Genomic DNA, 26,925 nt, shown 5'->3' with positions numbered 1-26,925 from the left:
AGAAATACACTCAGAACTGGGACAATGTCACTTTTGCCATATCTCGCTGGCAAAAAAAAAAAAAAGTGACAAGTGAGGAGTGAAGAAGTGTAGTCTTTGTTTAAATCAATATGTACTTTTCTCTATGTCAAATAATGCAAAAGTTTTAATAAAATTATATCTATATACGATTATATGATTGGATGTAGCTCTTGTTCATTTTGACTTCTAACATCTCTTCTGTGAATATCTCGGAGTTTATTTATCTGTTCTCCTGTTGAAGGGAATTTTAGGGATTTTCAGTTGATTGTTATTATAAGCAGATCTACTATAAACATTTTTTGCACATATCCCCTAGTATGCAAACTCTATCAAGAGTTTTTCTTGGTTGTATTCCAAAGTTCAGAAATGCTATATCATGGAGAATATGAATCTTTAGTTTTACAAGATGATGCTAAATTGTCTTCCAAAGTAATTCTGTCACTTTGCATTTCCCTCAGCAGTATATGAAAGACCCTTTTGATCCAGACACTTGCCAACAATTGGTATTCAAGTCAGACTTCTCAGTATTCTCCATGAAGATTGATATAAAATTATATAACATTGTGGCCTTTATTAATTTTTCCCTGGTCAATGGCAAGAATGATCATCTTTTCATTTTGTTTGTTTGTTGTTACTTTGGTTTTGCCCATGTATGTTTCTTAAGTAAAATGCCTGTTTGTATCTTCTGCTCATTTTTAAATTGGGTGATTTTTCTTGTCTTATTGCTTTATAGCAATTCTTTATCTGTTCTCGATAAGGTACTTTTGTCAGGTGAATATCTTTGCCCACTTCATAACTTGATTCTCACTTTATTGAAGATGTCATTTATTTAACACCTTAATTTTAAGTATTTAATTTTTGTTTTAATGTTTACTGTGAGCTGTCGGGGCTTTTAAAAGCAATCTTTATCTACCCCAAGGTCTGAAATATATGTATTTATATTCTAAAAGTTTCAAAGTTTGGGTTTTGGCTTTAAAATTTTTAACCTATCTGGAATTTATCTATATGCATGCTGTGTGTCAAAGATCTAATTTATTATTTATTTATATAGATAACCATCTTTTAAAGGTTTATCTATTAAAGAATTCCTCTTCATTTCTACTGATTTGTCATGCCACCATGTTCATATATCAAAGTTCCATACATGCACAGGTCACTTTTTGGGCTACCTAGTCCATTCCATTGATTAACTTGTTTTTACTTGTATCTGCACCATTCTCTCTATTACTATAACCCCATAACACAACCTGTATCTGGTAAGGCACCTCTCCCTATTCCTAATTGATCCATCCACTTCTAAGGCCAGCATTTAGGAAAAGTAAGCTCATTCTTGATTGGCTTAATAACTTTAATTCATCTTAAAGAAGCACCAAATCTGGAACTTTTTTATAAATAACATCTGCCAACAAATAGAAAATATTTCAAAATAGCACAACTTAAACTGTTTCAGCTTAACCCTTTATATCTGCATTAAGAAAATCTTAACAAATATCTTTAAACCCATGCCTCTCAAGTGTTAATGTGCATATGAATTACCTGAACATCTTGTTTAAAAAGCAAATTCTGATTCAGTGAGTCTGGGTGAACCTGAGGTGTTACTGCTGGTCCTAGGACCACACTTTGTGTAACAAGGCTTTATAAAATGATTTTATTCCACACAGTAGAGTAGGAGAATATTTCCTTCTAGAGATGGCATTTTAGCTATCTTTTGAAAACCTTTTGCATGGTTTTTGGGTTTGTTGTTGTTGTTGTTGTTGTTGTTGTTGTTTTACCTCAGTCTTCTGTTAATTCAAGGGCCCTAGTTTGTTTTGTTTGTTTTGATCTCTCTGGACATTTTTAGAAGCCCTTCCTAATTCTGTTAGTCGGATATTTCTTATTGAAATTTTTTTTCCAGTGTAGACTCTAAATTGAAATCAAGTAAAATATTTTTGAAGGTTATGGGTTATTCGACTGAATAAGTGTTTACTTAAGTGTGGTGAGACGTGGCTAACACAGTAAGAATAGGAGAGGGAAGAAAAAAGGAACATAGTATTCTACTCTCCACTCTACCATGATAATATGTATCAGTTTTGCTTTTGTTCTTCTTTTATTCTCTATAAAAGTTTCTACCAGCTTTCTATTCTAGTGAGTCGTTGCGGAAACACAAATATGTGGGCTTCTTGCTCATGCTTGATAGGAAAGGAGGTTGTTATACATAATTGGAAACTGTGGCATACGAATAACTAACTTTGAATTCTGACTTCATTACTTATTAGCTGTGTGACTAGTTGTGTTATTTAGCCATTAAATGATATTAGTATTTACCTCATAGAATAATGTGAGGATTCAAAGAGGTAATCCATGCAGATAATCCATGCCCATCACTTAATCTAGTACCTAGAATATAATAAATGCTCAATAAATATTCATACTAATAAACATTATTATTTGAGAACTATTACACAATAGTTACTATGGGCCTACTGGAAAAAAATCTTTGTGCTTAAGACACTGGCAATTAGTTTGTTTTCATGTGTGATAATTGAAGGCTTTGGTTTCATGGATTAACTCAAAGGCTAGTCTCCCCACAGTGATTCAGAGTTTCCAAATCAATAACACTTACTGATTTGGCAATTCAACTTGTATGAACAGTTCATTTTATTATGCAATTTTGCCTTGGCTCACCAATTATAGTTTGTTTCCACTCCTTAAGAGACAACTGTTATATACTATTCAAGATTCCTGAAGCCGACTACCACAGAGCCAATCATTTACATTATTAGTGTGTGATCAATAAATATTCATTAGTCAATTCCATGATTAATTGAAGTAATCATATACCTCCTCCGGGACTCAAGCTGGGTAAATCAGTAAAAGCATGTTAAGGCTCATTCTCTTTGAGAAATTAGTAGATTATCAGTGTGTTCTCATTTGTTTCTTGAATATGATTTTCCTGAGGTCTTAAGAGAACTCACAGGAAGAGTTCACATACTGATAGGAAAACCATTAATCAGTTTTCAAGTTTAATTCGAAACTAATTCCAATCAATTACTTGACTCTCAACTCATTATTTTGACCTCACAGTGGATATAAATTTCTTTAAAGAGACCATTTCATCATAGTGTTCACTTTTGACTGGACAAATTCACAATTATGTATATCGTGAACAAAAAATATATTCTGTCATATATTTTCCAAAGAAGCTGGTTACTGATTTATTAAATAAATATTAGACATAAAAATAAATATTTAAGGGGAGTAGAAGAAGGTAAATAGAAATTTATGGATGAGTAAAAGGGAAAGAGAGCCAAATTACCAATTTTCTTTCTGATTATATTTTAATCCAAAAGACTGTATTTTAAATCAGGTTTTTCTTGATTCGTGGCATATCTACTTGAAAATGCTGATTGCATTTGGCTCCTAAGTATGAAGTGCAAACATACTTGTACAAAGTAAACAAGTTTAATTTGTGTATTTATATCAGTGACGTGATCAAGGCACAGGAACTGCACTTACTTTGTTTGTTTGAGATGTAAACACAGAATAATTCATTCATTAGTGAAATAGGTCATTTTCTTTGAGACAGATCATTTAGTTAAAAGGCAGGCTAATGAGGGAAAATGTCAATTAACTTTTGATTTATTAGAAAAACATTGAAATTACACATTTTGATGGTTAGGTATATTAGATATTTATTTTAAAGCAGAAACCTTTTCCTTTACACATACATTATATCTCTAGTATTGTTATTCAATTATTATTTTAATGCAAAAGCCCTTTCTTAAAGATATCATTATATTTCTGCTGTTAAAACCAATGCAGTAACACATTCCTTCTTGTGGAATACATCTGGTCTTCTTTTGATGGGATAAACTGCTTTTGAATATGCTCACTGTATCATACATTATTTATTCATCTCAATGTTTAGCATAATTTTTCTTGACAGTTTTTTTTTTTCCACTTGAAATGTTATGTAACAAAAGCACCAGAACCAATTGGCATTTGAATTTATCCCTCCATTTCACATGCTGCTGGATGAAGTGGAGAAAAAATGTGCATCATCATTATGCGGGGCACATTTCAGCCACAGTCTATCTTTTTGCCTTTACATCAATTTCTCTTCTCCGTGGAAATAATTTCAAAGCTGTTTTGACTTCTGTTACATTATACATAACCACTGAGGTTAAGATCTATATATAGTAGGGACCAGAAGATATCCAAATTCAAATTTACTTGGTTTGTTGCTTGAATTTAATTTAATGGCCTCTTCAAGGCCAGTTAGATTCTGAAAGGAATGAATGGATATTTTTCAATCTAAATATTAGCATTAAGTGATTTATGATAGCTCTTCAGCTCAAGTAGTTTATAAGCAAGTCAAATAATATCAACATGCATTAGACACTAGGGCACATCAATCCAAAAACTATAAGAAAACCTCTATAATTTTTACACCTAATATATGCCAGCTGATAAACTTAAACTAAGTTAATGTCTTAGATTGGGTTCTCCCAGAAGCAGACCCTGATACAAGAATCTGAGTATAAGTAGTGTTTCCAAGACGTGATCTCGGGAATCTGGTAGTGGGTAGAGAAGTGAAGCAGGAAAGGGAAGGCACCCAACACAAGGCATGTTTGTGCTCAGTCCTACTAGGGAACTCTGGAAGACTTTGTAGAATATGCATCTTAGAGTTATTCTATCCCAAGAGAAAGGGAGCCAAGGTATATGTATGTCGACCACTAGGCAGCACTTCCAGCCAGCTGCGCTGTCCACTAGAGAAAGCAGGCAGTTGGAGATTAGGTTAGTGTGCATTGCAAAGTGTAGTCCAGAGTGTTCTAGGTTGGGCAGTGACAATCACTTCTATAGTTAGTTTCAGAACTGAATGAGAAGTTCCCCAAGATTAGAATGCTACAGTCTCAATAATTCAAATTTCCATGGCATTGAACCCGGTATCTAGTATCTAATATATGTACTTTGACAACAGTCATGTGTTTTTAGGTTTATAAAATATTTTCCATCTGACACTACTTTCTTGGCAAGCCTCTTAATCACTAAATATATGACTGATCCTCGAAAATCCATGTATATAGGAATCACCTGCCAAGCTTAAGTTCTAAATCAGTGGTTCTCAAGGTTTTGGATTCATCAGAATCAGCCAAGGGGGGTTATTAACACAGATGACTGAGCCCTCATCCCCAGAGTTTCTGATTCAGTAAGTTTGATGTAGGCCTGAAAACTTGCATTTCTAACAAGATCCCAGCGGGTCCTAATACTCTGTGTAACTGCACACACTCTGCTTGCTCCTGCCCTAATCATTTCTGTGTTTTGCCAGTATCCAAAAGATGTTATGTTCTTCAGATACAGAAAATGTTAAGAGACCTTGAAATACATCTGCAGTCTAATTATAATGGAAAGGGCTAAGCAGAGGAAGGTTTTTTCACCTCTGAAAAGTCAGACAACTTGAGTTCGAAATCTTCTATCTACAGTTGAAAAATCTGTCATATTTTTCAGTATATTGACATGTATTGAAAGGTGATCATTAATGGTAAGGACTCATAGGTAGGACTTAGATTAGTAGGTTTTCTGAGTGGGATTTTATACAGCACTATGAAAATTATGCACATAATAATATTTTCCACTATTGCTAGGTCACTGATCTCTACTGTATCGAGATATTTTCAACTTTTACAGTGTTTTATTCTACAATTAGACAAAATAGTCTTGTTTAAAAAAAAACAATTCAGAGTTTCTACATTTTTCCTCTTTTAGTTATTTACAATTAGACAAAATAGTCTTGTTTAAAAAAAAACAATTCAGAGTTTCTACATTTTTCCTCTTTTAGTTATTTTGGAATATAATTAGATGTGCTACAGAGAGTAAGGGAGAAATGACATGGATGGGCCCTTGGTATAGTTAAGTGGAAGTCACCGGGACAAGTGTGCAAAGGGACTAGAGTTTAATGATGTTCAGTGCTTTCATCTTAGGTAATTCTTCTTATTCTTTGATACCCAGGAAAGGTGATCACTCCCTCTTTTGTGCTACTATTGTATGTTGCTTATAACCTTATCACAGTATTTATTTCAGCATATCACATTATTTTATATTTCACATTCTTCCACTGGTCTGGGGACTCCTTCAAATCAGGGCTGTGTCTTACTCATGTCTCTATGCCTAGCATTAGTCACAGTGCCAGGTACATAGACACTCAATTAATTTTGGATAAATGAATGAATAAATTAATGAATATTTGAGGAAGTAAAGGCAAAATAAAAGTGAGTAAATGTAGAGAATGAGCCACGAACCGGTGGCATTTGCTGTCCACTTCAGTATTGTAAGTACTGAGATGTATTCCAGGATTTGGGATTAAGATGGCTCTCTGGCTAGCAAAACCAACTGAGAACCAGAACAGGCTTGGTAGAACCTAGTTAGCTTTTCTGTCACTAGTAGATTTCTCTAAAGGCATTTATCTCTGTGTAAGTAAGGATGCCTATGATCCATCAGAAGGGCTTTTAATCCCTTAGATTGGCTGATTCGAAGAAATCACACGAGTTTTTGGAAGCAATCCCAAGGTTATGATGCCAGGAGATGGTTGCCTAATGGGCAGGTAGAAACAGAAAGTAAGATTTAGCTGACTAGCTCTGCCTTGTTATTCAAGCAAAAGAAAAAGGAATAATGTCTTAAAATTGATTTACGATAGTGCTTAATTAAAGTTACCCATTGCTGTCTTTATAAGAGTAACTTTATTATAACCATACATTCTAGGTTCTATATATACTTTATCCAGTTATAACAATTGAAGAAAAGGGATTTCTTTTTATTTCTGCATTTTCTTTGTAGGAGAGAAATAGATAAAGATAGATGGAAACGAAAAATGCCCCAGGGTTTCATAACATTAGCTCTCTTTTCTTATGGCTTTAAAGTAGCTACAAAGTACTCAAGATTTATCGTTAAGATTATTTCGTAATTCTACTTCATATCTAACCAAATAAGTCGCAAGCAACTTAAAGAGGCCATCTTTATGGTATAAAAATTGGCTAATAAAGATGAATCATCAATAAGAGAGACACTCGTGATATCTATGTATATATTCATCATTTAATGTAAATCCTGCAACACTAATTATTTATGTGTTGGTTAGTATAACACAAATTGCTGTAACAAGAAGCACCAAAATGTCATTGGCTTTGTACAATAGAATTCCATTTCTCTTTCATATAACAGTCCAATGTGGTTGTTTCTGATTGGTGGACGGCATGCTTCTATATGGTAATTCGGTAATTCTTTTCATAATGTAGATCTATCTTATTCTAGGGCCTTGCTGAAAAAGGGAAAGAGACAGTTGAGATGCCTCATATGCCTCTGAAAAGCACTGCCTTGACATTTCATTGGCAAGAACTGGTCAAATGGCCAAAGATAATGAGGAGGGCTTGTAAACATTGTCTTTGTCTAGGCAGCTGCCATCAAGGCATAGCAGACATCATGAAAGGGTGAATATAAATTTGGGTGATAACTAATCATTTTCTGCATTGTAGACCAGGATAATGGAATTCAAATCTGCTTTACCTAGAATTACTCTAAATTGACTACCATTCATATTAGACCCCAAAAGTAAAGTCAGTAGAGTAACCACTTTGTGTTGTTCCAAATGATCTCTGCAGACCTCTTGAAAAAAAAAAGGGGGCGGTGATCAATCAACAGAAGGATCTAGCCTAGAAGACTTAAAAAGAAACATTTCTATAAAAGCACCTTGCAATGAGGTTTATCAGATTTCCCATTCCAAATCTTGTGAGTTTAGCACAATCACATCACCACAATTTGATTAATTAAAAAATGGAAAAAATAGGGAGACATTCTGAATTATTTAGCAAGTGCCTTCCAGGGGAGCTGCCTAGAAAAGGGTCAAAAATTTATCTCCCATTAAAGTGTCTTCTCCTTCCCAATGATGAGTGCCTCATCAAAGGCTCAGGGCTATCACATGATAATGTCGCCATCCATGTGGCAAAGAAGATGGAGTCCAATCCCTAACTGGGGAGGCCTCAGAAGACTTCTGGGTGTTTATCAAGTCCAAAGACCAAGCCAAAATACATTATTCAGATATTCCAGCAGTAGTAAATTGACCTGCACGGTGTGTTTTAAATTTCTAATGTAAGTGCCAACACTGGCAAACCAGAGATTTAACATGAAGATACAGATTGCTAGCTTCTGAAAAATCAGAAGGTGTGACAACTTGGGCATATACATGGCAGCAATCTCGTTGGCAAGATTGAGTGGCTGCTCTTTGTAATGGGGAACACCCTCTGCAATTACCACAATTACTCCCTGGTCCCACTCATTCATTTACCTTTCTACCTGGCCTTGTTTCAGTGTGCTCTCTCCAAGAAACTACATCATAGTTTCCAACTTCGCCTCCGGTAGAGAATTCAGGCATGGCAATCAGATTTCTCAAAACCCCATAAGGCCAATAGAATGCATGTCTGCTTGCCTCTCAGATCAAGTTGTAAATGGCCAACCTGAAACCACAGCATTTAAGCAGAAGACTAAACATCATATTTAGAAAGAGTGACTCTATAATTAGGAAATCCTCTTGCCCTAAACATCAAAATCAATTATCCTGATAAAATCGTAATACAGCTAACCACCCTTGAAATATACATTTATAAAAAGAAAAAGAAAAACCAAAACTAATTTTAGGTGATCAGGAGAAGGACGTTCTCTGGGGGCATGGCTGAGTTCATTACAGGACATTGGACACAGCCTGTCTCTTGTTTTTCAAATGCGATGCACAGGCTCTAAGTCAAGAAAGCAATTTAGCTAGAGCTTAAGTTGGGTAATTACTAATGCTTGGTAAGTCTTAAAAGAAGTTAAGACAGAAGTGTATGCAGATGAGGATACTCATCTAGAGGCCTACGCAAGGGTGGGATCTCCATGAGAATGTCTTCAGAGACCACTTCTGACAAGTCCTAAATGATCCCAGCCTGAGACTTCCCAAGGGGGATGTTTCACTGAGACTTCCGCTTCTCCCAGGAGGTTGCAGGCACCGTCTGCACTATAGACATTTCTTTCTAATGTGACTCTGTATAGGAATTGAATTCATAATGTAAGTTCAATTCTTCTCTGCTGGTGGCATTCCATTTGATTGAAAATAAATACACTATCTAAAAATAATTAGCCTTTGAACAACCTTTTAGTTCAATTGACTTCAGGTTTTTTATTGATTCCTTTGGGTTTATGTGGCTGAGAGAATGGGATTCTTCTGGTGTTGTCTTTCTTAGCCTCTCTCCGGTAGACATAAATCACTTTTTGCTGTCATGCCCTTGCGCCTTATAGTGCAGCTATATCAGGAGCCACAAACTGTTGACTCGCAGACTAAATTGAGCCTTTTATTTGACTCTTGGTACATGTTAACATTTTTGAATCTGAATGTTGTAAACATAAAATACAATTCCAGTTGGCTACATTTCTTGGTATTTCTCTATTGCCTTATACCAAACCTAATTCACAGATTTATGTTATGTCTTGGGCCTCATAGATATTTGAATTTAGAGATTCTAAAATTAATGTACATGTCTTAAATTGTTTAATATATGAAAAGTTCTAAGAATAGTGCCCGCCACAGTAAGTACTCAGTAAATTGTAATTATTACCATCATTATATTACCATCATCATTTTTATGGCTTTATATTTCCCTGCAATTTACTACCAATATTTACTAGATGGATTCTAGCCCAAGACATTTTTCTTTTTTTCTCTCAAGCTAGGTTTTTTTTTTTTCCTTATTCTGATTTTCATTTGCTTATCCTTTCTTGTAGTATCTAACTCTTTACAGAAATAATCTGATTAAATTAGAACGGACCTAATGGCAAACAGGAAAACAGCCAGCTGACCAAATAAACAGATCCTAAACTGAAGAATTATAGAGGAGCTAGTGAAAAGCCAGTGTCTTCCCAGCATGACAGACACAAATAGAAAAGGCCCTATGGAGGCTTAGAAATAGACCTAATAGGCTAATTGCAAGTGGTTAAGAGCCCTTGTTTTCCATGAGCCTGGCCTCCATTACTAAGGAGTGCAGCATGTCGGTAAAACCTTGTGCCATGAAACCCCTCCCTCTCAGTATCACTTTTAAGCAAAAGTTACTTCCCAGTTACTTTCTGAGGCAACTTTGAAATCCTAGACATGCAAGAAAAATACACCAGGGTTATTTGTTATCCTTCTCTCAACATGTAGAATAATATTGCATTACTGAGATCGTCACAGATCCTGTTTTTATAGAGTGGGAGGTTGGTCTAGAATGGTGGCTGTGTAGACCTGGATTAGAAGTTAAGAATTTGGTGGTCAGATCTTGATTCTCCACTAAACCACTTGAATGGGAGGCGTTCATTTCCTTATTTAAGGAATGATGTTTAATAATGTGCTGGATGTGTATTTACTCAAGGTTATAAAGTGAGTCTTTTAGCTTCCTTAGCCCAAAGCGCAGATTTTCAAAGATTAAGACCATCTTTTGGTATTTCAAGCACAATAATAACTTTCAGTTTGACAAGGTGTCTCTGGACTATGATTAATCATTTTGGTAAAATAAAAGTTGTTTTTCCTCATTCACAGTCATTTTTATTCCCAGCTGTGACAGGCCCCAGTGGAATCTTTCTACAGAAAACACCTAACTAAAAATAGAAAACTCCTAGGCCTTAATAGCAGACACCTATAAGGGGAAAGGACTTAAGTACTGACACAAAAATTTCAAGGCCTGGAACATACACATTTGCTGGGACAAAGTAGCTTACCAAATAGGATAATTATTGCCTTACACTGTAGTGTAATTTGCTTTCAGATACTGAATGGTTATGTATATAAGGCAGCAAGACTCTGGCTCCTGGGACATGGTGAACAATTTATTCCATGTCAAGGCCACAGAATTTCATACACATTTTTGAGAGAAAGTATAGGAGTCAGAGGGGAAGTGCTACAATAACACTGCATAACAAACATAAAACTTGACTGGCATACAATAATAAATATTTATTTAGTTCACCAGTGTGCAAGGTTCAGCCAATCTGGGCTGTGTGTAGCTTATCTTAGCCGGGCTTGTTCACACATCGGTGGTTATTTACAGGTCAGGCGAATGACTCTACTGATCTCAGCTGGACTTGCTTACATTTCTGGGTGCAAGCCAGCTGCTGGTTGATCTTGGATGATTTGGGCTGTGTGACTAGGATGATTGGGGTGGCTCAGCTCTGTTCCTGTGCCTCATCCTCTACCAGACTAGTCCAAGCATGTTCCCACAACCATGGCAGAACAAGAGAAGTGAAAGCTAAAATGCATAAGTACTTTTGCAAGCCTCTGCTTGGGCCGTGTCTACTAACATCCTGTTGGTCAGAATAATTCACATGACTACCTCTTATTCAAGAAAAACAGAGATAGACTATTTTTTCAGCAAGAGGAACTTAAAGTCATAAGGCTGTGGATACAGAGAGAGGTGAATTATTAGGGCCATTAATTCAATGAGTCTACTGAAGAGGAAAATCAACTAGGTTCTGGTCCTAGTTTTGCTATTAAGAGGCTATTCCTTGAGAAGTCACTTAACTTCTTTTGGCCACAGGTTTATACTAAGTAAAAGGAAAAGGTTCGACTATATAATTTCTAAAGTCTCTTTCTAATACTAACTCTTGGAGGGGTTGACAATCTAATTACTAATGCCCCTTTCAAAATTTTCTACAGTAATCTCTAGATGCCTGTAAAATGATTTTAATCATCTTATAATCAGAGTAGGTATAAATTATGGGTTAAGTTCGGAAATTGCAGCATTTCAAGAGAGACGTATTGGGGAAAGGACAGCAGAGAAAGAATGAGGATGGAGCTAGGAAAAAAGTCACAGGATTCTGACTACGTTCTTTGCTGCATTAAGAGCAAATTTCTCCCTCTGATAGTTTCATGGAGTAAATGGATGTATAGAGGATTTTACACATAAGGGCTATGTCAAAATGCTTATGGCTTTTGACGTGAAATAAAATTTAAAAAGCACATCACTTGTTACCCTGGAAGAATTCTAAATTTTTTATTTTCCACAGCAGCAAACACAGGGCCTTGCACCAATCAGGGTGTTCAATTTATTTGTTGATAAATTCTTCAAAATCAACAACAACCCAGGATGTAGCCCAAAAAGAGAGATCTAACAAGTACCATAATTGTGTGCATTTACCAAATAATGACTCAAATGATATAATTGGAAAGAATAAAGCCCACTTAGTAGACAGCATTCCAGATGTTTTCAGCTAGAAGTTCGTTTCCTCTCTTTAGGAATAAAGGTATACAAAATTAATAAGCAATCACAATATGCTAATTACTTAATAAGCATGATCTCATTTAAACCTTTTAACAACCTGGGAAAACTGGCATCATTATCCCCATTTTATATATGAAATAATTCCAATTCAAGGGGTTAAATAAGCTACCCAAGGTCACATTTGGTAAAATGTAAGCACCCAGGGTGGAGAGAGACTCTTATCTATCTATCAGTGATTTCTCCAGTTGTGTAAATCTATGGCAACAGTTTAATTTTTGATTGCCTTCCTAGCCCTTTACATCAGTCTAGTTGAAATTTGTTCAAAAAGTAAAAATTAATATCATTTTCAAGCAAATATATTTATTTAGGAAAAACCTGCCAAAAATAAAGCCATGCACCATACTCCAGCACTTGATTAAAAACATCAGGAATTTATGTCTATTGTAAATTAACCGTATTCTTCTACATTGGCAGGAACTAACCAAATTATTTTTGTTTAGGTTTCGAGTATTTTTTCTTTTGCCCTAGAAATACACTGATCACCATTTTACTCATTTTCTTTATATTTCAGTTGCCAATGGCAACCTTGAATTACAAGGTTGAACAAATGCTGCATTTTACTTGAGTGGTTTGTAATTTGAACTTTGAGTTCATGTTCATTGGGAATTGTTTATCTATAAGGGTCACTCATGCCCTGGGCTATAAAGAATCCAAACAGTCTGAATTTGCTGTGCCACTGCTGGGACTCCATGGGTTTTATCCATTTTTGAACAGTGTTTGCTTTGATTTATTGGCACTGGATACCCAGGCACGGGGGGTAATGTGAATTTAGAACTGCACTCATTCATGGTGCTGGTTTGGGTTTCTGATTCCTTGCCGCTGACATTTTTCCTCCAATAGACCCCATGACTCATTAGCTTCCTCTCCTTGTCCTTGAGATTAGGGATTGAGAATTTCTAGTCCCTATTTCAAGTGCGAATACACCTAACTCTATGCGGAGACTTCAGTTTAGGCACTCCAACACCCAAAATTCTTAGGCCATTCTCCTGTCACCTTAGAACATTAAAATTCAGCTCTCCAGATGGAGAATCTACTCTGCCACCCATGGGCCTTTTGGCTTTGCTTTCTCTTTTTTTATTCCTGTGGCATAGGGATTTCCTTTTCTCATATTAAAACTCAGTTATAAATTTAAATAAATGTATATGTTCTGTCTTATTCAGCATTTCTCTGTATTTGGAATAGAGGAAGGAATTTCCTACCTGGCCATTGTGACTCAAACTCCCATTGCAATTTATTCTAAGGAAATTTAGAAGAAAACAAACAAAATCTTGAACAGTTAGGATATATAATGTAATCCCATTTTCCCACATGCTATTTTCCAACAATCCTCTGGTAACCTGACTGACCTCACTTTGTAATTTTTATATGATCCTGTTATTTCTGTTCTTGGTTGAAATAAAAATTCATGAGATTATTCTAAAAATAAGATGAGGCTTTAAAGGTTTCTCAGCTGCTCTTGCTATATATGTACATTTTAATGCTTTTCCCATTGTTTTTAATAACCTCTTAATTAATTGATGATGTCGAGGTTAAAATACCATAGTATCTGTAGTAATTCCTCATAGAATTTTCCTGGTCACTTTATCCACATTCAGTATTTTGCATTTTTCTGTTTTGTATGTTTTTAAATATATTCGATTTTATTTTTATTTTAGAATACTATTTTCATGCTAAAAATAAAATAATTACATTACTAATAATTACATTATCAATATTCACATTACCATCAAAATGAGAAATCTAAAAAAATAGAAATACTCATAATCCCAACACAGTTTATATTTTAGTATCTTCTTTCAAAGTAATTCTGTTTTCTCAGAAAATATTCTCATAGTTATCATCACAGTACATATACAACTGCATGTAGACTCTATTAATTTATCACAGCAATATAATCATTTTTTTCTGTTTTCGTAGCCATTTTTTGGTTTATATTTTGTGGTTGCATTACATTTCTTTAAGCCTTATATTTTATTTTAAAGAAACTCTAAGTTTTATTGACATTTTTATTTTTATTTTGCTTGTTTTATTATTGTCCCTAATCTTTAGTAGTAAACTTCAAAATATTTCAAGCAAAATAATTATAGTAACATATTTTCATCTCTGTTTCCCAAAGGCCAGATATATTTTTAAAGGGTTAAAAGACTGTGAGGAATTAAATTTTTAAAAATACAAGATTCTCCCAGAGAAAGAAAGAAAAGTGAAATAATACAAAATGTTTAATGAGAAACAAACTGAAATAAATGACCCTATGTGTCTATCAAAGGTAACATAACTATACAAAGAATATAATTATTTCAAGTGAATTTTAGCAGAGAAATATCATTGTGCATCCTTAGTGGGATATATTCTGTGAAAAAAAGAACCTCAAAATACTCTTAAGCTTCACATGGATATTTTATGGATAGGTTATAATCTTGAAACTATTTCTGTATATTGCAAAGTAAAGAAATAAGTTGATGTTTTCAGAAAGCAAACTATACAAAATTAATTACAAAATAAAAAAATATATACAAATACAAAATCAAATAAGTTAAGAAAAAAATCTATACTGTGACATTTAAATTTGAAATATCAATATGTACTAACGATTTTTCAAAATACATGCCCTGTCTACTGAGATGACCTAAATGCAATGACAGTCTGATAGCAGTGAGCACTTTTATCACCCAGAGCTTGATTTATGAACACCTCCACCACTAAAGGCTTTGGAAAAGTGGCTGATTCCAGATCTGAGGCAGGGCAAGTACAGGAGATAGCTGAGGTTATCTAGTTATACCTAGAGAAGCAAGTGCTCCAAATGTAAAGGGAGCATGTCAAAAGGACCCAAAAGCCTATCTTGAAAGGGCCCCACTGACCAAACATAGGACAATTTGACCTCAGAGTAATGGCTGTAACTGATTTTTTTTTAAAGGAATAAATAAAAATTAAAATGTATTGTCCATAGTTACTTTCAGAGAGAGAAAAGAAAAAACTAATTTGCCATCTTTTGAAATAATCATTGCCCCTACTCCTTACTCAGAAAATTTGTAATTAAAGGAAAAGAATTAAATGCTTACCCTGCCTTTTGAAGAGGAACTCTAGTTCATCTCCACAAGACAAGAAAAAGCTCTTCCTTACAGAATACTAGCTAAATTAAACAAGAATTAGCAAATTACCATTTACCCCCAATGAGATGGACAAGAATCATCAATTTCATGAAAGAGTGCTAAGGGAAATTAACATGGATCCAGAGTTTCGCCCCCACAGAATAACAGCCAAATGTAAAAGGAAAAAATTTTGACAAAATTGAGTCTGATTTTTACCACTTTTAGCCAAGTGATGAAACTTACTCACTGATAATGTGACACATCTGACACTACGCACCCACTGATGTGTTGCAATATGAGATATAAAAAAAATACCTATTAAGTATTCTTGCCCCAACAAATGTTTAACCTCCATCTAATCAAGCCTACAGGTTTAACTTCTAGTTTATAAGAAATGCAGGGTTTCCAGGACTAGTTTAAATGACTCCCTGAAGAAATCATCAGACAAATTTGGAATGTGGGCATTCTATAAGAAAATTGAATAGGATTCTTCAAAAAACTCAAATCACAAAAGAATGAAAAGCAATAAATAATTCAAGTGGGAAACGTGAGAAAGACACAACAACCAAATGTAACACATGAACTTTGAATTGTAGCCAAAAAAGATAAGCTAGAAAAATTTAGGAGGGGTAATAGTGGGGAAATTTGAACATGGATGAGTGTGAGATAATATTAAGGAATTATTATTAATTTTCTTAAAATCATTAAGGTATTGACATGATATAGGACATTTTTTTTAGGTGATGTGTGGTACAAAATCTATGTGGTTAAGTGTCATGATGTCTAAAATTTATTTTCAAATGATTCACCAAAAAAATATAGTGATAGATAATGATGATGCACATATGGCATAAGTTAAAATTAAAGTTGTTTTCAGAGATTTTGTTGTTATTGCTGTTGTTTTGTTTTGTTTTTGAACATGTGTGGTTTCCGTCTTACAGACATTATCAGATTATTGCCTAATGCTTTAAAATGTCGGTTTCTCATTATTGCCCTTTTTTTAAAAAATATATTTTTTACCAATATAATGTCCCTTAGAAAGGTGTTGTGCTATTGCATGTCCCTGGTCGTTAAAGAGACTAAGTATCTTCTCATATATATATATTGGATATTTGTGTTTCTTCTCCTATGAATTGCTTGGGTGTTGCCCATTTTTTTCACCAAAAGAGATTATTTTCATTTAGGTAAGTATACCAAATAAAATTTTCCTTTATAAATTATGTTTTTTCTGTCTAGCTTAAGAAGGTCTCTGTACCCCGGGATTATACAATTATTCGCCTCATTTTCTCCTAAGATTTTTATTGCTTTTTGTTTTATTTTAAGGTCTTTAATATACTTCATCGGACAAAATGACTTGAGTTGGACCTGAAGTCAGATCGTGAAAAATCTTCCTAAATATCTGTCTGTGCATTCTCTATAGCTTTTTTTTTTTTTAAGTTTTAGCAGTTCTGTCTTTGTTATCCCACTGTAGCTTATAATTAACTAAGAAATTTGTTTCCTTAGAAAATTGACTTTGATTATATCTCTTTACTAACTCAGTAAACTGCCTTAGCTTTACATTTATGCCACATTTACATTATCCTAAGATGTTCTCTTTTTTTCCCATTTGTAAACTACCCTTCATGATTAACTTTGCTTTCTTCACCTTCGCTTTTATTTATACATCTAAAAACCTTGCTTAACTAAATCAAATCCTTGCTTTATTTCTAAGGCAGCTGAAAAAATGTCAGAAGCAGAATAGCATGCCAACTGCAAAAATCTTTGACAATAAAGGCAGGCACGGCTGAACACACTTGAACTTGAGTGCATTGTCTTTCCCTTCTTATCCAACAGAATTCACAGAAGCAATGAGGAGGCAACATCTTTTGAAAATCAAGTTAACTAAGAAATTTAGAAATTGAGTCTTGCTAGTCAAATTGGAGAACTCAGCCTATAATAAAATAAACCCTGGCAATGATTTTATTTATTAATATCTGACTATAAATATAACAATCTGCTTTAAAAATTAGAGATTAAATTCGACCATGTTCTTCCCTTTTTTGGTCCACTTTCTAAAAATATATCTTATAAATTTAAGATTAAGCAAGTTCATGTGTGCTAATTTAAAAAAACTCCAAGTAATATCCTACAAAATCAAATTTCTCATGTAGATCTATTTGTCCTATGTGATTTTCTCTCAAGAATGTGTTTTGAGACCACAGCAATGAAAAGATGGGGCCAGCTGAATTAAATTATGAGTCTTCTATGAGGCCGGACCATATATGGCAAGCCTTTGAATTCTTCTACTATATCAGTCAGTTATTGCCACAATATGCTGCTTAAGAACAACCACAGAACTCAGTGGCATAAAACAATGGGCATTTACTAAGCTCATGAGTCTATGAACTGGACTAGGCATTTCTTCTGGTCTGGACCAGGCTCAGCAGACCTTAGTAGCCTTGTGCTAGCCTGTGTTTAGCTCACGGGTTAGTTAGCTGGCTGGCTTGTAATAGCCTCACTTTCGTGTCTGGTAGTTGAGGTGATAGAGGGCGTATAACTGGGTCAGGTGTCTCCTCCAGCAGGCTAGCCTGCAATTCTTTACGTGATGCCTGAGTAAGCTTCCAACAGGAATAGCAGAAGCATACATAGCCTTCTGGGGTCTAGGCTCACAACCGTATCTGTCACCCTGGCACATCCTACTGGACAAAGTAAATCACAAGGCCTCTCCAGATTCAAGGAGATAAAAAATACACTCCACTCTTTGATTGGAGGAATTGCAAAGGCCATGACTACAAGAAGGGTAAAGAATTGCTGTCATTTGTGCAATCTAGCTACCATGCTTACGGAACTTGAGCTGTACAGAATAGACACTCAACACAAGTTTGGGTACATGAACCAGAATGTGGCAGTTAAATGAGATGGCCCTAAACCTCAGCAAAGAGATGATCAAGAGCAGGCTCTGGTGTCCAGTGGAGGACCATCTGAAGTTTAGGATTGTGGAGAAGGAAAGTTAAGAGGGATCCAAATTGAAATTCCACAGCTAGACCTGATCTCTTGAGTCCTCAGATCTAAGCCTTATTTAAATCTGCTAGGAGAGAAGTTAAATGCTCTCTTCAAGCCCAATAGGACCCATGAGTGTGGAGTGAATTGATTGCTAACAATTTAAAACATCAGGAGATCTTACATGAAACTTTGGATTCCTCATTTTTCTTGAAAAACAAAAATCTGTCAGGCCTCAGCTACTGCTGAGTTTCAGGCACCCCCTCCCTTCAGAGAGAGCATGCCCTCCCCACCAATCCTACTTCCTTGTACACAATCTGCTTCTCTTATTTCCATGATTTGCCTTTTCCCCCTACGTTTGCAACCCTTCGGCTGGAATAGCCATAAAATCCTGATAGATGGGCTTTTTGGGAACAGAGCCAGACTTTACTCTGTATACTTTTCATGTTTTCTTACAATGAGCAAGTATTCCGTTTATAAGAAGGAAAAATAAATAAAAAGAAAACTCTGATTTTAAATTTAATAATACGTGCAATTTGTAATAATTCATTAATAATGAATGACTTTTTTAAAAGAGTGAAATATGACATTTAATATATATTAATTTGGTTAATAAATTAAATTATTTTAATTTATTAAAATAGTTTAGAATATATAACATCTATTACTAACCCATGATAAAAGGAAGAGTCCACTAAATTATAATTTAGCCATAACTGGATAAATTATTAAAAATTATTTAAAATAATTATTAAAATTAAATTATTGTTATTGTGATTATTATTAATTATGGTTAATAATTATTATTAATTCTTAGTATTATATTGTTATTGTGATTTATAATAAGGAATAATTTGGTCTTAGTCCCAGTTCCAGGCACAGAGCTTCTAAAATTCTTGGAATTTCCTAAGTGCTGAGACAATAAGAGTGTCTTTTTTATATTAATAAAGTGACTTTTGGAAAGCACCTAAGGATGGTGGCTGGTTGCTATGGGAACCAACCATATAATTAGAGGATTGAAACTTTCATTCTCTGCCCTTGGCCCTCCAGGGAGTGGTGAGAGGCTGGAGACTGAGTTCAATAACCAATTAATTATATTGATCATGATACGCAATGGAACCTCCTTAAAAACCCAACAGGGCTTGGCAGCTCTGTGCCCTTTCCCTATACGTTGTCCTATGTATCTCTTCCATCTGGCCGTTCCTGGTTTATACCCTTTTATGATAAATCAGTGATCTAGTAAGTGAAGTGTTTCTCTGAGTCCTATAAACCACTCTAGCAAATTAATCAAGCCCAATGTGTGGGGGTGGGGAGGTGAAGGCGGAGGGGAGGTGGTCATTAGAACCTCCAAACTATAGCCAGTCAGTCAAAAAATAGAGGTGACAATCTGGACTTTTGATTGGCATTTGAAGTGGTGGTGGGGGCTAGGGGGCTGTCTTATAGGACTGAACCCTTAACCTGTGGGATCTGATGCTATCTCCAGGTAGACAGTGTCAGAATGGAGTTCAGTTATATGATACCTAGCTAGAGTTGCAGAGAATTGTTTGGTGGTGTTGGGGGAAAACACACATCAGAACTGGGTACAGAATTGTAATGATTAAAATTAGATTATTAAAAATTATTAGAAAATGTTAACGTATTCGGCATTTTCTCACTATATATATGTAGTGAGAAATATATATATATAAAATATATACTATACGTATAATATTTATATATAAAAGGAAATAGTATTATCAAGCACCATGGAATCTTGTCCAGCAATGACCCAAGAGAAATTAACTTCTAGGTCAGGTACAATATATCTATAGCTGAAGGTGCCCCAGTCTAACCTAAGTGAAAACTGCAATCTGATATTCCCTAAAGCCAGGGCCTCGTGCTTTTCTCCCTTTCCCTATATTCTTTAGAAACAAAACATTTTAACTGTATATGTTGCTGAATTAAAATTGAGGCAAATTGATGATGAGGTCCAGATAATAGTTACTGCAAACTATCAAACACCAGTCTGAGAGTTCACTGGTGCAAAGAGTGACCATGTAAAAGCCTTCTAAATTGTTGAGACACCTGGGAAAGAATTGGCCATTGTCTTGCTGTGTTTGATGCCTTAGGGATTCGCCTGGCTCCCCACGATGAGGGTAGGGCTGTGTATAAAGTTGCCTTTGCTCCATCAGGGCCTCATGGATACCCCCTCATTGTGTGTTTCCTTCTTGGCTTAGTAGTGTTCATGTGCCAGTACAACATATTCATTAACACCCGCATTTTATGTTTTGGGAGAGTAGATGAGTTTTAATACTTAGGCCAACCAAGCTATTTTTATCAGGAATTTTTGATGTATTAAAAAAAAAAAAAAGTCATTCAAATAGTTCCACAATCCATTACCTGAGACTCCGGGGTTGTTTTTCAGAATTTATAATTTTTCTGATTTTGGAAAGGTAACATGATATATGTACCATAGGCACAATATCCCATGGTATTACAATTATAATACCCTCATAATTATATAAATTAATGTCTACAGTACCATGCATGGATATTCATGGATATGAAGTGGAATAAATAAGGATTATAAATAACCTTATATTAGTTAATGCCAATGAATTTGCCAAAAATTTACAAAAATCTTCTATATTTCAGAACTTAGGGATTTTAGAATTGCAGATAAGGGATTATGGATCTATATGAAATAACCAAGCTTTGGCACAATTTCTCTGGAATAGAAGTAAAAGCACAAAGGAATTGAACTAGGGGATTTCTCAGGCTGCAGGCACTCGCCAGAATGGGATGAGCGGAGGCGGTCAAGACTCCAAGGGGCAGATGCCTTGAGCACTGTCTTCACCCCAGATGGTCTAGGGATCAGGGCAAGCACTAGAAACTTCATTGAATCTCCAGAGGAAGAACATATAGCCAGGATCAAGACAAAAAGTAGAATTGGGAGCTCAGCATACAGCCAGGACAGGAAGATAATCAGAGTGTCCAAAGTGGATCAGCAGCTTTGGCATCACCTGTGAGCCCTGAGAAATGTAAGATCTTGGGCCCCACCCAGATTTCCTGAATCAGAATCAAAAATCAAGATCCTAGAATATAAAGTTTGAGAAGCATGAAAAGAAATCATTTAAAGGTTTTAAAGACTTATCTTAAGAAAAGCTACCTCAGTGCTCCTAAGAAGAAAAAAAGTACTTAGTCTCACACATCATTTCTAAGATTATGCTTCTTGCTTACCATTCAGTAAGCAAAGAGAATTTTATTTTAAATTCTGGGTTTTGATTGGGATCAGCACTGCAAAGCTTCCCAGGAGGCAGCATCCACCACCAGCCCCGACCCTCAGCCCACTTCTCTGAGGACTCCAGCTTTTACTGCTTTAGGAGTAGGGCCACCATGTAAGTCTGCATTTGAAGAAAAGGTTCTGTGACTTTTAAATGTCCAAGAATTCTCCAGAGCATTAAACAAATACATTTAAAGTTTACAGCTTAGCTAAAACAGTTTATGAAATGAATAAAAATTAGAATAAAAAATCAAAATTAAGAGGTGATAAAAGAAGTCAAAATAGAAGTTAAAGTTGGTTATATGAGTATATTTGGTTTGTGAAAATGCATTCAGCTCCTCTTTAGAAATGTGGTTTTCCAGCCCCTGTGTGAAGCGACACTTCACCAAGCCCCGCCTTGATCCTCGGTCCACTCCTGTCAGCTTCTTCGTTCTCCCCACCTCAATTCAGGACTGACCTAGGCACTCCCAGCTATAAGTAGCTTCCAACCCCTATGTTTAAGAACTTCAAATCACGTTACTTCTATACATTTTTTCAAAAGACCCGTCTCTCTCTCTCATTCATATTCTCCATGTATATTATATCTATATTTATTTATATTATTGCAGGTCTTTAGCTCGATTCTGCCACACATAACCTGAACTTGACTTTCAGCTACGGACAAATGACATGACCAACTAAACTCTGTTTTACATCTTCTCTATAGGCAATCAGTGAATGATGCTAAAATTAAATTATTCCTCCCCCATCTTTGTACATATCTTTCAAGAAGTTCCTACATGGGTGGTTATAGAAACCTAAGTGACATTAAATCCTCCTCCTCTCTTGATGTCTTCCAGCTGCAGGTGGAGCTAGAGCAAGAGTACCAAGATAAGTTCAAAAGACTGCCTCTGGAGATTTTGGAGTTTGTGCAGGAAGCCATGAAGGGGAAGATCAGTGAGGACAGTAATCACAGTTCTGCCCCTTCCTCCTTGACCTCAGAGCCTGGAAAACTGAACCACAGGCCTCCCTCCAGTGAGGAGCTGGAAGGGGACCACCCAGGAAGAGAGTTTGATACTCCTCTGTGATTGTTCCTGTTAGGCCTTCAGAATACTCATGGCCTCTCAAGTTCCATCAGATTTTCTCTTATTACAAAGATCACTGCCCAGAGCATCTTCCTGAGAAGCATCCCTTAGCCTAAAATCCATACCAAAAGGAGAATTCCAGAAGGACAACGTCCTCATGCCTAGGCTTCATGTGTGATGTGGAAACTACTGCAGGTCTACTAGTAGAGAGTGCATGTATGTGGGATTTTTGTTTTCTTTCTGGTAGTAAATTCAAAGCAGGCAACTTCCAGGCTCCATGGACCATTAAATGAAGAACTATGTCTTCTTTGAAGAAAATCAAGCTCATGTTTTTATTTGAAGCTCTGGTGTAAAGTATTTTAAAGTAATAGAAATAGTTTGAGAAATGCATATCACTACTTAACATTATTGAACAGCCAACTTTGAACATTTTTTTTCCTACCTGCCCCTCAACTACCATATCTTCAAGTTAACGTGCATATTAGATTATTTCGTTCTTTGCTTTGCAAGCACTGGTGGCTTGCAGTCTGCTAATTTATTTATCATAGAGGCATCAGTGTATTTGTTGCCAACATGGTTTTGTCAGATACCATAGTGATTCAAATAAGCTGGTTTTCTTTCTTGAAAAAAAAATCACTTGATCTGATCCTTGCCCTTCTCAGACTTAGCAATATGGTTTGTACATTTGACTGCATGAGAAAGCTGGCCACACACTTCCAGGCAGTGGGCTATCTGAGCTGACTATTTGTACTCAAAGTCTGGGTATTCACTGATTGTTGGCCTGAAGTGAGTAAATAACTACAAAGAGTCTGTTCAGTTGAATAAAAATAGTTCAGCTGATGTATGTTGAGCAGAGATTCAATCAGAGTAAACAGGTTCCAGTGGTTATTTTTCTGTCTGACATTTTTTATGGTTCATTTATTTTAATATAGAGATAAAGATTGAGTATTTATCTAGAAAATACACAGACCCACATATAAGTGATATATATTATCTTCATGTATATATGTACACATTCACCCATATAAATACAGACACATACACTATACACACACACACGCACACACACACATTCATTCGAGTGTAGATGTGTGTTTCTTAATTGACAATGACCCAAAACTCTTCCACAAGACTTAAAACCAAATTTGCGGATAAATGGATATAGAAGAAAATGGTCAAACATCTAGATTTTGTGGATAAATTATATTGATATGCTAAGAAACAATTGATGGAGTCATTGATGCAAGTAGAGGTAGATTTAGATCTTAGAATATGAATTTGATATATATTTTGCAGGACCAATAACTGGATTTTAAGCTTGTTTTAATAATCAGAATATATAAAAATATATAGAACAGAAATATGGAAATTTATTAGTATCTTCCATAATTTAAAGTCTGAGAGATTTCAATAATTTTATTCTAACAAAAAAAATCTTTCATTATATATTTACTATGTACATTTAATTCACTGAACTGTGTATTTTTGTTAAGTTCCTATGTTAGATGGCATAAGAAAAACAAATTATATCATGCGAAAACTGATCAAAACATTACTGAAAGGTCTTAAGTAAGAGAGAATAATTATGTAGAGGAAGATATAGTTTAGAGAGTAACACAAAGAACATTGAAGTTGAAACCCTAAAGCAAAGATGCTCACAGTTTATTTTACTTTAAAAGAAACCTGTCTGATTGTAGCTTAGCAAAACATTTTAAATGCAAAAACCAGTTGTGTCCTGAAAACTATGTTTCCAGAATTTAATATTTTTATGGAGATTATTTTATTTAACTTTAAGCAATAACTAAGGATCACAATTAAGTTTTAGTCAAAATGAAGGCTTAGTGCAAACATTAGGAAAGAGTGTTTGATTTAAAAAAAAAAAAAAAAACTTATTGAGACAGGGAGAAAAATTCCATCCTCTTTGGAGATGATGATAGTATTTTGACCGGAAGGATGTGGGGTGTTAATTAGACACTTAATAAAACTTAACTTCAAATGAAAGAGAAATCTTTTGTAAATCATTCTACTTTTGCACTTTGAAAGAAAGGCATTAATCATAAGGAAACAAGAATGGTCAAAATCGAATGCTGCATTTTTGTAAACAAAATTACAGACCGTCTAAAATTGCAGAAGAATGAACTAATAATAGCATTCATAACCAAACACAATGATGATGATTGCAGAATATCACATTTCAGTCCAGAAATAGACTAAGATTGAATAACCTTGACTTACGCAAAGCTGTTTTGGTAGTTGGATTTCATTATCTTAGTAACTCTAGTCATTTTACAATACGTTTGTATTTGGCCATTTACTGTAATCACATTTTTATATCTGTACAATGACACTTTTTGCAGTTGTGGGGTAGTGTGTAACACTGTCCATCTTGCATCATTGAAACTACTACAGTGATAATATCATTTAATAATATTAATATTACTTGAAATAGACTAAGATAAAGACAAGGGGTCTATATGATGTGCAGTTTTGTGCCTTTATGTATTTGCCTTGTTCTTTGTTGAATGTGTGAAAGTCTGTACCGTGATTTTCCTATAATAGAGAGTAGAGCTGTGTATTAAATTAGACCGTGCCCCTCTGATACCTTTACACTACTGAGAATAGCGTGGTTTTGGCCGTGTAAACCAGTTTTCAAAGTTCTAATGAAATGCCATATGTTTTTTGGTTTTTAACATTTCATTTCAACATTTCAATATCACCATACATTAATTAATACTCCTGTAATAGATAAGCAGCCATTAAATAACTCTGAAAGAAAGGGCCATTGCTTGCATTACTTTGAATTTAATGTTGTGCTTGTGCACTGTATAAATATTGTTTGTGATGGATTGGACATTGTGACTTTTGCCTTTTCAAAAGAAAACAATAGGACAAAGTATTTGAAGCTCTTAAAATGTACATATTTTGGTTCTTCTATCTCAAATTATTTAAAATGCATAATTCACATTTTTGTAATAATTCTATGCAATTTTGTGGCATGATGTTTCTTCCACTTGTAATTTTATGTGCTTTCATCACAAATCCAAAGGAAACAATAAAAATTTCTTAACACAACCCAGCTGTTATTTCTTGGTGTCAGGGCCAACCTTCTTTTGATGGGCAAGATGGCAGGAGCAAGCATAATGCCAGTCTTTAGAGATGTAATGTGAGCATTACATCCCTACATTACATTACATGCCCACATTATATTCCTGCACATCTGTGCCTGTGCAGGAATTCGAGATGCTGCAATGCTTGTGCCAGTGGGTACAGCTGTCATTATTCTGTCATTTTATCACCTCTCTCCAAGAGTGGTATTGCATTTGCCTGTTACTTCCCTATAGATCCTCCCTTTCTTTCTCCCTTCCTCCCTTCCTTCCTTCCTTGACCAAAGCTAAGGAAGGCAAAACAGTCAAAGGTTTCATGACAAATAGTGGAAGTGACAAAAGCGGACAGAGTACTTGATGTAAGCTTTCTTATAAAACAGATGAAAAATAATCTGTAACATTGATTTTAAAAAAAGGAATATATGTGTGAGTTATGAGAATGTCCCATAGGCACATCAAATGTAGTGCATTAGCTATCTATTGCTACATTACACATTACTGCAGAACCTAGTGGCTTAAAGCAATAAGAAGTATCTCTTATCTCTCATAGTCTTTGTGAATCAAGAATTCAGACAGGGCAAAACAGAGATGGCATGTTCTTTACTCCACAATGTCTGGGGCCTCAGTTGGAAGATTAGAAGGCTGGAGACTGGAATCTTCTGAAAACTAGTTTATCCACATATCTGATGGTTGATGACTTGTCAGCTGAGAGACAGTTGGGGCTTTGGCTGGAACACCCACATGTATCCTCTGCACATGGCTGGAGCTTTCTCACAATATGGTGGCTGGATTCCAAGGGTGAGCTTTCTGAGAGAAAGTCAGGCAGGAGCTGTGTCAAAATTTTTATGACCAAGCCTTTAAGTTGCATACTATCACTTATGCTGGACCCCATTCATCGGTGCTGTCACAAGCCCCTTCCCAGATTCAAGGAGAGGGAACAAACATAGTTGCCACCACACCTTAGGAAGAGTGTTGGTCACACTGAAAATATAAGGGATGGAATAAATATATAGGCATGACCATCTTTGGAAAATACAGTCTGCCATATACAGTGTGCAACAATCTGAATTTGTAGTTACACTCAATTTACTT

The 26,925-nt window shown here is 35.2% G+C and overlaps 1 protein-coding gene across 1 annotated transcript in view; it reads left to right on the top strand.

Moving 5' to 3' along the window:
* PLCB1 (phospholipase C beta 1) overlaps positions 1-25,801 on the top strand; it is a 411,190-nt gene extending 385,389 nt beyond the window's left edge. Inside the window, 1 exon segment of the mRNA XM_039874578.1 lies at positions 22,505-25,801. Coding sequence (XP_039730512.1) covers positions 22,505-22,732 — 228 coding nt within the window. The 3' untranslated portion in view covers positions 22,733-25,801.
* Positions 25,802-26,925: the final 1,124 nt, after the last annotated feature.

The sequence above is a fragment of the Pteropus medius genome, unplaced genomic scaffold, assembly GCF_902729225.1.
Source record: "Pteropus medius unplaced genomic scaffold, Ma_sr-lr_union100, whole genome shotgun sequence".
Taxonomy (NCBI): domain Eukaryota; kingdom Metazoa; phylum Chordata; class Mammalia; order Chiroptera; family Pteropodidae; genus Pteropus; species Pteropus medius.
Note: the sequence above shows the minus strand (reverse complement) of the source record. Positions and strands in the feature narration are given on the sequence as shown.